We start from the raw sequence: 17,294 nt of genomic DNA, 5'->3' as shown, positions 1-17,294 counted from the left end.
ACTAGTTCCAGCATTAAAACAATATGATGAAACAACCAACCAATGAGGAACAGTTAATTCTCCTGAATAATAAAGACATCATGTTTGCATATAGGACAGCATTTGCGTTATTGCTCTACATAGAATAATATATTAAGGAACCCATAACAGACTGCACATTACAAACTTAAGGTTCTTTGGTGAAGAACGAAAGAAAACAGTATTTGAGCTTTAAAGATGATTTATCCATGATCTTTTTTCTTTTATCTATTGATCCGTTGAATCCTCTCACAAAGCAGAGAGAGGTACTGAGTTAGTTTCACCATAGCAACGATTGCCACACCCCCAGCCATCATACACGTTGGCCAGAAGAGAGAATGGAACAGCACATTGGAGCTGTAGAGCTTGGTCAGGATGACGCTCTTCTGGTTTCCTTCTGGGTCAGAATAGCAGGGGAAATATTGGTGTCTCCTGAAGTTTTCCATGACGACACTCACAAGGGACATGGACTCCTCAAAGTTGTTCCCACACTTAGGAATATAGGAGCACTGTGAAGAGCAAGACAAACTATCCTTAGGAGAAGAGGTAGAATGATATCAGCCAACATAACTTTATCTGTGAGACAAACACGGAGGTTAACTTTTATAGATTCAAGCCAATGGGCTCTCAAACCCAAGAGATCACACACTGATAGTAATGTTTTGGGGTTTTTAGTATTTTTGGTAACTCACCTATAAATGATTTAGATTAAAAACTAACTATGAATGTGTTAGCTTGGCATAACAATCTCACATCACATACGTAGAAAAAAAGTAAGTAATACATTTTGCTATAGCTAAGGATGGTGGTCTTAATTATTCCCTATCAGACACACTTTCCCAGGGGCCCAGAGTTCAAACCTTTCTGAGTTTTGCCTGCCCATGTAACATAAAACATTACCATAACATACAGCAATGGTTGATCTTAATTGTCACCTTGACTGGATTTCAAATCACTATGGAAATATATCTTTGGGTGAGTCTATGATAGAGTTTGGAGAAAGGTCTAACTCCGCAGGTCATATAGGGAGTAGATGGACATTGGCTGGAGTGCCAGACTGAAGAAGAAGAGAATTTGAGCTCACCACTACTACTCAACCCTCTGCCTCCTGACTGTGGACACAGCTGTCGTGACCAACTGCTTACTTTTTTCTGTCCACAATGGAAGGGATCTCCTCAAACTGTGAGCCAAAATAACTCTGTTCTTCCTTAAGTGAGTTTTGTCACAACAATGGAAATGAGAAAGTAGGTAATGCACACACCAGTATGAAAAGTAACTCCTGAATATATTTTATTTTGAATTCATGTTATTCAGCCGATCTTGCTGAATCTTGAGCATCTTGTTCCTGTCATCAAGAGAACATCTGAAGCTTTGGTAGATCTTAGTAAATTGAGAGAGGCTGAATAGAGGCCTGCAAGGAAATGGAGAGTCCCACTCAGCATGCTCAAGTGCCCTTTCTTGTCGGCCAACCGGATGTAAACCAGGATCACATTAGAGGACACTTTTGACCCAAGGATCTGATGCTGTTTTTGATCTGCCTGTCTCAGCTCTATCTCTTGTTTTCTGTCTCCTCTACCTCTCTCCCTCTTCTTTTTTTCAACACATTTATAAGAAGTGTCCTGTGGGTATTCTGGGTGTATCAATATGAGATTTGGAGCAGATTCTAGAATCTAGGAGAAATTCACATCTGAAAATGTCACAGGGAGAAAATATAAAATAAATGAATTAAGTTTTAGCTAGTGACTTAGCAGCACTAGGAACATTGTGGCTTTGTAACCCTGGGGTTATGTGATTCTAAGTAGCAAACATTTCTCTGCTCAGAAGAACAAATGATGAGCATGTTGACAATGATTGGTATGATGTTATGTATATGCTTGACATAAGGAATGGCACTATTTGGAGGTGTGGCTCTGTTGGAATAGGTGTGTCACCATGGGTGTTGTTCTAGCTGTCTGGAAGTCAGTATTCTGCTAGCATCCTTCAAATAAAGATGTAAAACTATCAGCTCTTCCTGAACCATGCCTGTCGGATGCTGCCATCTTCCTGATTTGACGATAATAGACTGAATCTCTGATCTTGTAAGCCAGCTCCAATTAAATGTTGTCCTTTATAAGACTAGCCTTGGTCATGGTGTCTGTTCATAGCAGCAAATCCCTAACTAAGACAATTGGCATAAGGTCCTAGGATAGCTATGAATGAAGCCCAACACAACAATATAAACTGGCTCAAAACACTGTGTGTGCATACATGATGCACATGACACACACACACATACACACACACACACACACACACACACACACTGTAACTTGATTGCCTGATTCTCAAGCATGAACTTTGTAGATGACAACATCATGTCACACAAAAAAAGGCTGGACATATCTCTTATACTTAACATGATGCACTTGGAGCAGGGATTGGTTGACACCTTAAAATGTGACCTGCTATGAGTCACTGCCCATCCACTCACATGTGTGAACCCAGTAGAGTGCTGACTTAGCCTGGCACAGGGATGGGGCAGAGGGCAGAAAGCATCTTCATAGAAAGTGTGACAGTGAGCCTGGGGCTTCACTGGATATAGTTTTGGCCAGCAAGATGACAGCTTTCAGGCCCTTGTGGAATTTATTTGTCCATCTATAAAGCTGTACACACTGATTACATCTTTGCAAAACTAAAACAAGCACAAATAAACATCAGGACGAGGCAATCTGAATGATAAAGACATTGGGTCTTGGTATGTTTTTGTGGTCACCTTATGGTAGCACTTTCATGTCTCCCAGAGCTAAGTTACTGAAATGATCCCAATAAAAATGGCATTCTATTAACCATGGAGTTTTTCTTTATTTTCCTCTGCTGTGGTGAATCAATTCTATTTAGTTTTTTTTTTTTTATTTATGAAGAAACATCTGTCAGCCAAATAGCAATAATTCTGTCACTAGGTAAGATTATTCCAAATAAAATAAGATATAATGCACCTCCGAGGGCATCTGTCAAGGTTGAACTACAGGAGCACCTTATTAAAAGTTAAAGCTTATAGGATCTGAGAGGTGTGTATGTGGGGTGGCTGAATTCCATACATGCCTACACTTAGTTAGATGCTAGTGGTAAGAGCCCAGGGTATTCTGAGCTCTCCTGACCTGGTTAATCTGCCACTCTCTTTTTCTGCCTGTGAAAACTACCAGATATCAGTTATTCATAGCTTATACTCATTGACAGATTCCCCTGTGATGATGATTGTATGAGGTAATATAACATGTTTCTGACTTGAGTGCATGTGATATAGTTACTATAAGCATGTGGCCCTCAGAACCATTTTCAGCTCTGTAATGAGGTTCATAGAGACTTCTCAGCAGCCATCTTTCAGAATGAGGTGATGAATATGCATAAGATCTCCATACATTTTTATTAGCACATTTTCCTACTGGAATATGACATTTTCTCACGTGTTCTTCTAGAGTCTTGAATCAAGTGCCACATACAAAGTTGCAAACACCCTGAAGAGGGCAGAATAATGAGATATGAAGTTCTCACAGGGTCAGCTTGCCTTACTGCCACATTGCTCTTTGGAGACTTGCATCACTGAATTCTACCTTGGAACTGGGCATTTGATTCTGTTGCTCCAGCATTAGTCATGTGTACTCTCTGGAAGTGAGAATGGTTTCCAAACGAAGATTTGGTTATTGTGGTTTAACTGGTGTATGCTACAGAAGTGGGTATAAAAGAAGTGATGCTCTAATTATCACATGACTTTATCATGTGTTTGGGGGATAATTTTATGTGAAGGGTATATATAGATCACAGTTCAATGAAAAGTTGATGTTGTATGTCTTTCTAAGTCATTTTCCACTTTTTTTCTTCTTGGAGAAAGTTTCTCACTGAACCTGAAACTCACTGATTGGCTAGACTGGCTGGCTAGCAAGTTCCAGGAATTGTCCTGTCTCAACCTCCCCAGCATTAGCAATATAGATGTACTGCTTTCATGTTGGTCCCAGGAAATCTGAATTCTGGTCCTCTTGCTTGCATGGCAAACATTTTCCTGACTGAGTCGTCTCCCCAGCCTTGATAGTTTCTTATGTTACACTATTAATATTTTTATTATTTTGAGATGTTTCTACTTTATTATAGTGATGTTCATCCCCCAATTCCCCCGAGATCTGTCACTTTTCCATACCATACCACTTTGAGTCTTCATCTTTTTAATTAATTCTTCTATTTTTGAGATTATAATGTAACTATAGTACCAGCACTCCACTTTGTTCAACAAAACCTTCCCATATAACCCTCTTCTCTCTTTCAAGTTTAAGGCATTTTTCATTAGTCATTGTTACATGCATATATGTATATACATGCATATTCCTAAATTCAACATTCTCAATTTGTGTAGTGTTAGTTGTGTGTGTTTCCAGGGCTAACCATTTGGTATTGGATAAGCAGATGGTGTGCTTTTACCTGGGGATGACTACTTCTTCCACTCTTACCTTTTTCTGTTGCCTGTAGTTCTTTGTGTAAGGTTGAAGCCTCATGGTCTTTCCCTATTACATTATCACATTTATTGTTGTCCCTGGTCAGCTAATCTTTGGCAGTTATGTTAGTGAGACTTTATGGGTGTAAAATTTGACATTCCTGGAATATACAATCTCACAGGAAACTCTCTGATCCTCTGACTCTTACAATCTTTCTGCTCTGTCTTCTAAAATCTTCCCTGTTTTGTAGATATATTTGTTGGGACTAGGATCCACTCTGCATTTTGATTGACTGTGTCTTTCTGTAATGGTCTTTGTTGCTAAAAAAAAGTTTTCATGATAAAGGGTGAGGACTATACTTATCTGTGGATTGAAGTGTCTTAGGGTTTTACTGCTGTGAACAGACACCATGACCAAGGCAAGTCTTATGAAAGACAACATTTAATTGGGGCTGGTTTTTGGGTTCAGAGGTTCAGTTCATCATCAAAGTGGGAGCATGGCAGCATCCAGGCAGGCATGGTGCAGGCAGAGCTTAGAGTTCTACATCTTTATCTGAAGGCTGCAAGTGAAAGACTGACTTCCAGGCAGCTAGAGTGAGGGTCTTAAGCTCATACACATCTACTCCAACAGGGTCATACCTCTTAATAGTGCCACTCCATGGGACAAGCATATACAAGCCATCACATTTATTTTGTATGCATGTTATAAGTAAAAAATGCTTCTAACCTATCATTCTGATCTTCAGAAAGTCTTAATTTCAGGACCCATGTTTATATTTGCCGCTCATCAGATGCCTGCTCTCTCTATGTCACCTTAAGATGTGCTACACTAGAAATACTTGTACCAAACTCCCTGACTTTCTGACCTTGAAGTCTGTATTGAGTGAAGGTACATTTAGCCATGAGAATAAAATGACCTTTGGGCATCCGTCAGTTTTTATTGTAGTCTGTACTCAAATTTTTTTTTCTTCTGAGAAACTTGCCCAAGTTTTCTGTGAAAAAAAATTCTTTTTGCCTATTTCATTCAAGAAGCCATTATTCCTCAAACCCCATGCATATTACCATGAACTGTGGGAAAAATAGGAAGGAAGGAAGGGAGGGAGGGAAGGAGGAAGACCTGGTTAGGTTTCCAGTGTTAGACATGGTTCTCTTCCATTTATAGAACTTTTGGTAATTGCCAAGGTATGTGTACCACTACTGTGCTTTCATGGTAACATGACATGCTGGTTGCTATGTCCATTGTTGTGTAAGATATCTGGGTAAGATGGTGGTTTATTGTCTCCTTTAGAAGCCTACAAGGTTCTTTCTGGTACTTTGAAAGCTAATCCTTAGGAAAGAAGACTTCAGTTGAGTTCCTTCTCAGGGGCCTCTGGATCTGAAGTACTTGGAGTCTTCAACAATGTTCTCATTAAAAAATTAAGTCCAATTACTGCTGGATAAATACTCTTGGATGGTCAATCTATCAGATCTATACCCTTAAAGGAAACTAATTGTCCCTCTCTTGGCAGCTATCAATAACAATTGTTCTTCATTGGAGAATATGAATTTTGTGACCACCTCATGCCTCTATACTGAGATTTTTGTTTGGTTTGAGTTTGATCACGTATTATGCATGTTGTCATAGCTACTGTTAATTCACACGTGCAAATGTCCAGTTGTACACACAGAACAATTTCCCTGTAGCCATTTTCCAACTCTGGCTTTCATGATCATTCTACTTTCTCTTCCACAACGATTCCTGAGCATAGGGAGATTGGGGTGTAATAAAGATATGCCATTTAGGGGTGAACCCTGATGAAGATGTGCATAACATCAAATCATTAAGAGCTGTTTTAACAGTCTCTTCTTATCCCTGAGCTTTGTTAATACACCTGACCTCTTTCCCTAGCCCCTTTGATTCTTTAATGGCAGAAACTTCCTATTGGTAATGAAAATCACAGAGGTCATCCACAGCATGACCCTTCCACTTCTAGCTATGGAAACTTGGTTTTCAGCATCTCCTGGTTGCCTCTTTGCTTTTGTGGCCAGTGAAGACCCAGGCACTGCACCTTCTTTCCAGCTCTTTGCAGCACAGCTGAATTTACCTTTCCTCCATCACCTCACTTCCAAGATCTTCTATGTCAACTAAGTTATTTTTATTCTCATGATAGACAGGAAGTGTTTTGAAACTACCTGTTGGATTTTTTTTAGACATGCTTTACTAGGCACATGTGAAGAGGAGTGACAGGCTGTCATCCCAGAGGTGAAGGATGGGCCCAGCAGCAGGGCAGGATCTGGCTGAGTAACCTCACTGTCAGTTTCTGTTTTCTTACAATGATGGGGAAAGCACCATCAGTTCTTTAAGACTTCTCCAAGGAAGAGTTTTATGTTTTATTTGCTTTAATATAAGAAAGAAACTATCATATTTCAAGAAGAGGTTAGATGTTTAATGAAATCCAAATAGTTATTGAATCTAATAAATATGGTGCCAATTTGCCATGTTGCAATACACAGGGATCAAAAATATAAGCAATGTAGGATGGATATCAGAAAGAGAATACAACAGGGTGTGCTGGTAAGATGGGAGAGGAGCCTTTCTGCAAAGATAATACTATCACAGAGGCACACCCAATTTGCTTTAAAACCTTATCAGCCACCAGGGCACCTTATTTCATGTGTCCCAAGTTAAACAAACAAAATCAATTAGGTCAAAGATGAGCAATCTTGTCTTTGAAGTAAGAAAACCTTGTGTTATTCTGAACCTTTGAGTTCCACACATTGGTGAGGAGCACAGTTCAAGTTGAGGGCATAAACTTGGACCTCCTTTTTTTCTTCTCTTTTGAGAACTCCCTTCATGATCAGCTTTAAAGTATCAGGTCCTTCAACACATAGCTTAGTTGTGTTTGGTCTGTGCTTTTAGCATCCTTTGAATTTGGGAAGCAGGACTATTTGAAGTGTTTGGTAGAAGAAAGCAAGAACAATCTAGGCTTTGCTGAGTATAACCATCTCTTACATTTTGGTGTAAGGCTATTTCCAGAGAGGTGCACTTTTGTGCTTCTTGCCTAGAACATACATATTTGTTTAACTATTTTTGCTCAGTGTGGAGCAGTGTATTCATTACTGTTCCTGTTGCTGTGATAAAGCACCCAACAAAAGCATCCTAAGGGGAAGACTTTATCATGGCTCATCATCTGAGGGCATGGTCTGTCATGGCAGAAAAAATGGCAGCAAGAGGCAGCTTATTACATTACACCCACAGCCAGGAAGCAGACAGTGATGCATGTTTGTGTTCAGTTTTTTATTTTGTTCTTTTTAAAAAATTTTTATTTACTCCAAGACTATAGCCTATGGGATGGTGCTGCCCACTATAGGCAAGACCTCTCATTTTAGTGTACCTAATTTTTGAAACTTCCTTACATACATGCCCAGAGTCTAACTTAATTTAGATAACCCCTCACAGACAGGTCCAGAGGCTTCCCTCCAGGGTGATTCTAGACCCTGTTGGCAATCAGCATCAACTATTGCAAGGTAAAAAAATAATTTAGAGACACTAGAGACGGACTGAGACAGAAGGGATCTAGAGCATTGGATTTGATTGGTCAGTGTCACAGCGGCCATACCATGGAGCCCCACAGTGTGCTTGAGAGTGAGTCAGATAATCTGACCTTGATCCTAGTCACTGACCTGTTTCTTGGGAAGGAAGGGTTTTCTTGTCCCCATTCTTCCTGCCACCCGGAGGCATCAAGGTTTGCATAATCTTTTTATAGGCATAGTCTTTCTTTGATTTCTATACAGAGATGTGCTCAGATATTTAAGAATTCAGTTTTGGTATGAACTGACTAAACATTATCAATGTACAACATTGTGCAAATGTATGTATGTATGGAGATAGGATGACCCCAGATGTCATTCATTGAATGCCATCTACCTTATGTTTGACACCTGGTCTCTCACTGGCCTAGAATTTAGAACAGAGGATGGCTGTGAACTCCACTGTTGTCTCCCCAGTGCTGGGATCACAGATGCATGACACCATGTCCTGCTTCTTACATGGGTTCTGCCTATCAAAGTCAGGTTTTTATGCGTGTGCAGTGGTCACTTGAGTGACTGAGCCTCAAGTCTTCTGAACTCTCCATCTGTACTTTCTCAAGGTTATATGTTGAAAGCTTTCTCTAGATATAGCAAAACAAGAGTCTTAGATTGCAATTTAGACCTACTTATTTTGGTGAATGCATGGTGTTGGGGGAATTCATTTCTTGAACTTACTTCATGGTTATAAAGTAAGAATGGTATTGGTGTGCCTCATAGGGATTGCCGCTGCAGCTAAATGAGCCAGTGTATGTAAAGCCTCAGTACTGTCTAATGCCTGGCATGTTGTAAACTCTTGGTAAAATTTAACTATTATTATTTCATGTGCAGGAGAAACAAGGTAATTTTAAAAATCACACTTTCGTACAGCAGTGGGCACGTTCCGCCCAGTGAGAACTTAGGTAGTGCTGTTTTCCATTCAGTGCCTCAGCTCTATTTTCTGTTTTCTGTGATCTGCTGGTGCTGTACTGAACACATCACAAGGAGCTTACAGCATGCAAGTTTGAAGCCAAAGAGAGCATGAGCAGCCACCCTTCCACTATCTTGAAACATCTCGTGAATGGACTGGGGAGAACGTTGGTCATACGGTGGGAAGAGGGTGGGGTTGCTACCAAACATCTGGCAGTAGAGGGAAGGTTTTTGCATTGATCACAGTGTGAAGAGTCTAGATGTGTTAGCCTCTGAAATTAGGAGACCCATAATACTTTGAATGGATGTCAAAATGAGGAACAATGTTGAATTTGCAGTGATGAGTAATTGGTAGTTTATGGAATGACCCATTTGAAGCAACCATCTTTCCCGTGATGATTATATATAAATATCATACATATGCTATCACAGCGTGCATCAAAATGAATATAGCTTTTTATTTTACTCCAAATGTTATCTTAAATCTACCTTTAAATGAGTATGTGCTGAGAATCACTGGTGTTTAGCAAGAAGTTTAACTCCCAAAGGAGTTCAGAGCTCAGATGCGAAGCCGCAACCATGGTGAATTAATATTCAGCTGCTGTTTATGTTTATAGTGACAGCCTGGTGGCTGAGGGAATCAGAGATCCCAAACCATGGTGAATTAATACCCAATCACTGTTTGTCATTCCAGTGACAACCTACTGGCCAGGGGCTGAGGGACACACAATCCTCTAAGCCACTCACAGCTCCCAGAAGCCATCAGTCAACTAAGGGCTCCATGAGAGGATGCCAGCTTATCCACTTTAGCGGCTTGAGCTAGGCTACTGTCAAGAGGCTGGGAACTGAATTTAAAGACTAAGAAAAAAAATAAGAGAAACTGAAAATTTAAAACCAAAATATTTGAATGTTTTTCCATAGAGATGCAGACAGCTCAGTTGGTTCCTCTTGGCTTGTGTTCTAACACCCTCAGTAGTAGCTAGAATCTCACAGAAGCATGTCCATTTCTTGGCAACCAGCATGTCTGTTATTCTTGTGAGGTCATGGGAAATAACAGAAAGGGGAGACTGACAACGAGGGCACTTTTCCTTGTTCCTTTTCGGGGAGTATCCTAAATGCTCCTCACCCTGAACAGAGAAGGCCAGGTAGTCTTCTAGGGTAGAGATGACCATTTTCTTGGAATCTGTATTTCTGATTAAAAACAGAGATTGCACATGCAGAGGATGAAGAGCTGGCCCGGGGAAGCCCATCTTAGTGTTCAGTGCTTTTTCCTATGGACTGATAACTGTAGCAGGGGGCTAAGAGCCTCGGGCTTGTGTGGTATTTTGGGGAGCCCTGAAGCACTATGACCATCTTTGAAATCCCCTCTTCAAAGGAGACAGTGGGCTGGGGTTCTAGAAGGAGGCTCCTGGGAGCAATGCTCTTACTGCAAGTCAAGGTTTGATGGCCTCTGTTTATGCAGTTACAAGGTAGTAGTCTCAAAGAACTGGTGTCCAGAAGCACCTGGCAGAAGCAAAGGGAACATTGGAGAAAATGACACCAACCCAGGCTGAAAGAGACTTTTATAAATAACCTTAAGAGGTTAGGGGAATGTCTCAGTGGTCAAGTGCATGTATTTCTTTTGCAGAAGATCTGAGTTTGGTTCCCATCCTCCAAGTAGGATCGCTCATAGCATCCTGTAAGTCAAGCTGCAAGGAATTCAGCACCCTCTTCTGACTTATGTTGACACCACATACCTATGCACACACCACATCCTTCCCTTACCCATAATTAACATGCACACACAACACACACACACACACACACACACACACACACACACACACACACACACAACCATTGAAAACATGCTTTCTGGAAAGTAGTAAACTGTTCTGATAAGGTTAGACAGTATTGCCACCATAAGTAGAACAGAAACATGGGACTTCATGTTAAAATAATGGAAGCAGGCTTTCAAACAACTACATTGCCTCTCACTTAAGCATTCCGAAGATAAGAATTAGAATATTATGAGAAACTAGAAATGATCAAGAATTGCTCTAGATGGGTATTCTTAATGAGTATTCTACAATTGAAAATATATTGAGTGTGGTCACTTACGTATCTTGACACTAGGGGGTGCATTGTAGCTGTGGCTGTGTGAACTGTGGTTTCTGATGGGCTCTGGTTTGAATGCCAAGTTTTTTTGCCAAACAAAGAGGAACCTGACACCATTACTGAGGCTATGGAGTAAGCACTCATACAAAGTGACCTATCATGACTGTCCTCTGAAAGAGCCAACAAGCTGCTAAAAGAGTCAGATGCAGATATTAGCATCCAACCAATCAACAGAAGCTGTTGACCCCTGTAGTTGAATTAGGGAAAAGTTGGAGGAAGCTGAGGAGGAGGCCAACCCTGTAAAAGTACCAGCAGTCTCAATTTACCTGGACCCCTGAGATCTCTCAGACACTGGATCACCAACCAGGTAGCAAACACCAACTGATGTGAGGCCCCCAACACACATACAGCAGAGGACTGCTGGGTCTGGGTTCAGTCAGAGAAGATGCACCTAACCCTCAAGAGACTGGAGGTCCCAGGGAGTTTAGAGGTCTGGTGGGATGGCTAGAGTGGGAACATCCTTGTGGAGACAGGGGGTTGGGGAAGAGGTACCAGATGTAGAACAGTAGGAGGGTGAACCGAGAGGGGAATAAAATCTTGAGTGTAAAAGTAAAATAAAATAAATTAAAAAAAGAAAAGACTTTATTAATGAATTTGGTATGTAGCTTTATCATGCACTGCTAGAGACTAAGGGAAAATGTGTATATTGGCATAATACTCATTTAGTACATGCATTCCATCCTTTAGATAGTGATATTGGAAAAAATATGTGGGTAGGTTTTGGAATTGAACTACTGCAAGTATTCAACTATCAGAAGTTGGTATGAATAAAGGGAAAATTATGATTTTCAAAAGAACACTTGCATTGACAACCATTCTCAATATGTTCAGTTTGTATGGGATAATTCCTACAAAGCTGGTTATGCTGTTACTCCCTGGAACCATTAGGCACACAGCACTTTTCCCATGCAATTATGCACCAGGGACCAAAGCAACAAGCAAACAGATATGCTGAAAAAGAAAGCAAAGGGGTTTGGCCTGAGCTCTTGAAGCCACAGACCAAGCAAATGGCGAAGAAGCATCTCCTTGGAGTATTTGCTTGGGTTTCTTCTTGCTTGCTATTTCCATGACTTCTACCACCACTATCAGACTGGGATCTGGAGTACAATGCAGACTGTGACCAAGCTGTGAATTACCAAGTTTGGTGGTATTCAGCTTGGGAAGTGCCCTGCCTAATTATATGCGACCCACTATGGCTCTTTCTTTCTTTCTTTCTTTCTTTCTTTCTTTCTTTCTTTCTTTCTTTCCTTCCTTCCTTCCTTCCTTCCTTCCCCCCTCTCTTTCTTTCTTTCTTTCTTTCTTTCTTTCTTTCTTTCTTTCTTTCTTTCTTTCTTTCTTTTTTTCTTTCTTTCTTTCTTTCTTTCCTTCCTTCCTTCCTTCTTTCTTTCTCTTCCTTCCTTCCTTCCTTCCTTCCTTCCTTCCTTCCTCCCTCCCTTTCCCCCTCCCTCCCACTCTCCATCTCTCTCTCTCTCTTTCTTTCTGACAATATCATGCTTTGTGCTATGTGTCTTCATTGTTTTGGAAGTACAGTCTCAATTTCCAAACATCTTATCATAAAAAACAGGTGCTATTCAACAGTAAAAAATTTTCAAAAGAGGAGAAAACAAAAACTGCAGATAAAAAATGAAGATGACAGAGAAAAAAAGGAGAGGAAGAAGAGATACAGGAGGAGAAAGAGAAAACTAAGACTAGAGAAAAGATGACCCGAAAAGAGCCAAAAGCCTAAGCCAGAAAAACAAAACAAACAAAACCCCAAACATTGAAAAATACTACACTGAACTGTAAGAAGAAAATGTACAAGCCTCAACTATAATATTTTTCATTTCTCTTCTATAACTATTTATCAAATGTAATTTGGAAAACAAAGCCAGTATGAATATGAAATTTGCATTTTACAAAAAATAGCTCTCAATGAAAATAGAAACAGCAATAACAACAAAAATTGTCTTAAGATTTTATTATGGTATCTGATAAAGGAGGTAATATTTATATTTCCACCTCTTTGTGTGGACATTTATTTTATATGATAATAAGTATCGGGAGTATTAAGTTAAGTGAAATTGTTTATGTATAATGCTTAGGACCATTCCAACTTTAGGGTAGCTATCTGATAAATATTGACTTGTTTTATTATTACTATCACCGTTATTGCTAATAGTTGCATTTCCTGTGTGATATCAAAATATCAAGTGTTGTTTATATTTTCTGTGTACTTGTGGAATAATTTATTCAATAATTGTTTCTCCTGTTAGAAGATATATGTGTAATTTTTACTTGATGGTCAGTAATTTATCAAAAGCTTTCTGTAATTTTTGTCACATGGATACAATAAATGCAAACATAATTTTTTGCAAATGGGTAGTACAGCCCTTCTAAGTTTATATGATAAAACACATTCCAAGTTATTACTTATAGTTACTCATCATGTTTTGTAGAATCTCACACATTTATGGGAAAATGAGCTGATGTGAGAATGGTGAAATTGAAAAATGAAAATACAGTAAGAAAAAAAATCAGAATCAGGAGACTAGACACTTTTCGGAGTTGAGGATAGAAGTGCTGAGGGGCAGGGGTAACATCCTGAATGAAGCAAGGTAAGGAAAAATGTAATAAAGGAGAGGGTAAACAGACCAGATCTGGTGAGAGAACACACCCTCCCACCAATGAAGTCTCAGGAGGGGAGGAGGGATATAAGGAGACAAGGCACACTGTTTAATGACAGAGCCTGTGAACTTTCTAACATTAGGAACAGAAAGTTTTATAGGGAGGGGAAGTAAATTCTCAGAAGTATGAATAAGGAGAACTTCACACCTGGGCTTGTGATAAAGCACAGAAAATCAAAGGAAATTATCTTTACACAGGCTGGATTGCCCTTTAGATGCACCAGTGAAACTGAGGGCTGGATGCTGGACAGCATCCCTGCTCATGGAGAGACACAGGGGCAGAGGAAAAGCTAACCTGTGAACTGTGTGCTCAGTGGGTGCATCCTTCAAGAATCAAAGCTAGATAGAAATGCGTTCAGAAACACATGGAGGAAATTTCCCATGTCAGCCACTGCTCAGAAATCATCTCTGATAGAAGGCTGTTTTTTTGGACTATGGGAAAAACCAGCTGTGGATGGAAGAGTGGACTAAAAGATTGAGTGCAGTGAACACGCAGAGTTGTGGGCCTGTGAAAGTTAATGTTTACTGCACATGACAATGACAGTCTGTGCTGTACTAAACAAAGTCTATGTGAGCATAGAGTGATGGCCTGTGGAAGTTTGTATTTATTGCACACAACAATGATAGTCTGTGCTGATGTCTACATAGAATGGTGACCATTGCCGTGTTTTATAAAAAAGATAAGAAGAGAAGGAATATGTTTGGTGGATGTGTAGGGGGAAGGGGGTACCTCTGCAAGCCCATGCTGGGGCATCCCTGCCCACCGAGGGACCAGTCACATGACGCTATAGTACAGAATAAAGTTTACTTAGGGCATAAACTTAGGGCATAGGGAGGAGAATTGAAATAGTAGTTGAGATAGAGGTCGGGTTGGGGGGAGAGAGAGAGAGAGAGAGAGAAAGAGAGAGAGGTGTAGAGAATTAGAGGCCTACAATGAGCACATGGAAAGAGAGGGGGGAAGGGAATTGGAAGAGAGGGGGAAAGGAGGAAAGGACAGAGTGAAAGCAAGAAGGCAAGAGAGCAGGAGAGAGCTAAAAAGGGGGGCAAGCAACCTCTTTTTATAGTGACTCAGGCACACATGGCTGTTGCCAGGTAACTGTGGGGTGCAGCTTAGACAAAATGCTAACAATTATAATATGCAAACATGCTCAAAACTGCCAGAGTACTCTTTGGGCTAGGAACACATTATTTCCCAGGAGCAATAGTGAGTCCTTTGAGTGACCTGCTTAAGAAGCGTAGGCTTTCACAAAATAGACAGAGCAAGTTGCTGTTCTTATACAAACACCTAAAAACAAAACAAAAATAAAACAAAACAAAAACCAAATATGAGGAGACCCACTAACTTGACCCCTATATAAAGGTCAATTTCAGGCAGACTGGCTGAGTACAGGGAAGCAAAAACAGTAATGCATAGGGAAATGACTTTGAGGCCTTCACAGATACATTAAAAACTTAATAAACAGAATAACCAAAGAATTAAAAAGGAAAGAAAATGACAAGGGAGTGTCACAGTTAGACTAGATCTGTCTTCTGTTAAAAGATACTCAAGGGGGACATAACAACATAAACTGAGGAAATTAAAAAAAAAAATCACCAGATCCTACTACAAAAGTCTATACTCAACAAAACTGCAAAATCTGGAGGAAATGGACTATTTTCTAGACAGATACCAGGTATCAAAGTTAAATCAGAATCAGATAAACCATCTAAACAGTGCCACAGCCCCTAAAGAAATAGAAGCAGTCATTAAAAGTCTCCTAACCCAAGAAAGCCCATGACCAGTTGGTTTTAGTGCAGAATTCTATCAGACCTTCAAAGAAGACCTAATACCAATACTCTTCAAACTATTCCACAAACAGAAGGAATACTACACAATTCGCACCATGAAACCACAATTATGCTTATATCTAAAACACAAAGAAAGAAAACTTCAGACCAATTTCCTTTTATGAATAACAATGCAAAAATATTCAATAAGATACTTGCAAACCGAATCCAAGAACACATCAAAACCATCATTCACAATGATCATGAAGGAGCTGAAGGGTATCAAAACCCACAGGAAGAACAATATCAACCAATGAGACCCGCCAGAGCTTTCAGGGACTAAACCACCAACCAAGAGCACACATGGAGAGACCCTGGCTTCAGCTGCATATGTAGCAGAGGATGGACTTGTTGGGCATCAATGGGAGAAGAGGTCCTTGATCCTCTTAAGGCTCGATGTCTTAGTGTAGGGGAATGCCAGGGTGGGAGGCAGGAGTAGGTGGGTACATGAGCACCCTCATAGAAGCAGGGGGTTGGAGAAAGGGATAGGGAATTTCCAGCTGTGAAACTGGAAAGGGGATAACATTTGAAATGTAAATAATCAAAATATCAAAAAAAAAAATCAAGGAAGGAGGGAAGAGAAATGGCCATATAACTTTTATTGTTTCAGCCAGATTCTCACTATGTTGTCCTGGCTGTTCTTAAACTCCCTGGCTCAAATGATTCTCTCCCCTTGGTCTTTGGAGTAGCTGGGGCTATCAGCACATGCCTCCGTGTTTACATATTTAAACAAGCTCTCCAAGAGTTATGAACAATAAACAAGCTATTGAGAGAAATGAGGAATTGAAGAGAAGAGGATATTCAGTGACCGGTACTTGAGAAGTCATCAGACCCAGGAGACTTCACACATCAGCTGTAAATCACCAAGACCATTTGGAACACTAAGATCCTCCTGCCAGGGCTGTGGGAGTGTTCTTGATACAGGCGCAGTGGAGAAGCCTTGCCATTGTTTATTAAGCTTTGAGATATGCCTGTGTTATGCTACGTATGACCCAGATTCAACTTCAGATGTACACTTGATGGAAGTGTCTGGGCTTGTGGCTTGGACACTGAGAGTTATGTATGAGAGCCCCAGGCTATAGAAACTCAATGTCTATCAATAGTGAAAACCTAGTCTGACATTCCACATGTAATGAGATGAAAGTGAATGAACTCCATCACAACGGAATTAGAAGTGTACCCCAATTGAACACCAACTCTGTGAAGAAAGCCTGATACACCCCAAAACATTCTGTGTGATTCTTTAAGCAAAGCGGCTTACCATGAGGCAAACAAAAGTGTTTACTGGTATGTGTTAAATACTGCAGTGATAAAAACAACAAAGAAAAATACAGACATAATTGCCACAGTGGCTAGGGTAGTGGTTATTCAGACAGGAGCAGAGCCTGTGGCTTTTGGGAGAGTTGGAAAGGGTGTTTGGGAAAGAGGAACGGAAAGTGTTATTTGTTACTCATTGGTGGTTAAAGGGGAGCTCTTGGTAATAAATACATGAACTAAACCTTCACAGCACACACACTACTGTATGGGGTCATGACTCACACTTAGAAACAAGGGAATGGGCAAAAAAAAAAAAAAAAAAAAACCAAATGGGGCTCATGACTGCACTGAGTGCTGACAAGATCCTGATCCTAAATATGTCCCTGTGATTTATGATGGGAACTGCAGTCCCTGCTTGTCACTTAAATAACACA

The 17,294-nt window shown here is 40.2% G+C and overlaps 1 protein-coding gene across 1 annotated transcript in view; it reads right to left on the bottom strand.

Moving 5' to 3' along the window:
- Positions 1–242: 242 nt before the first annotated feature.
- Positions 243–17,294, bottom strand: part of KCNMB2 (potassium calcium-activated channel subfamily M regulatory beta subunit 2) — a gene marked incomplete at both ends in the record, with an annotated part of 36,868 nt that continues 19,816 nt past the window's right edge. Inside the window, one exon of the mRNA XM_080929534.1 lies at positions 243–527. Coding sequence (XP_080785660.1) covers positions 243–527 — 285 coding nt within the window. The remainder of the gene's footprint in view (positions 528–17,294) is intronic.

The sequence above is a fragment of the Micromys minutus genome (genome assembly GCF_963924665.1).
Source record: "Micromys minutus genome assembly, chromosome: 15".
Classification (NCBI taxonomy): Eukaryota; Metazoa; Chordata; class Mammalia; order Rodentia; family Muridae; genus Micromys; species Micromys minutus.
Note: the sequence above shows the minus strand (reverse complement) of the source record. Positions and strands in the feature narration are given on the sequence as shown.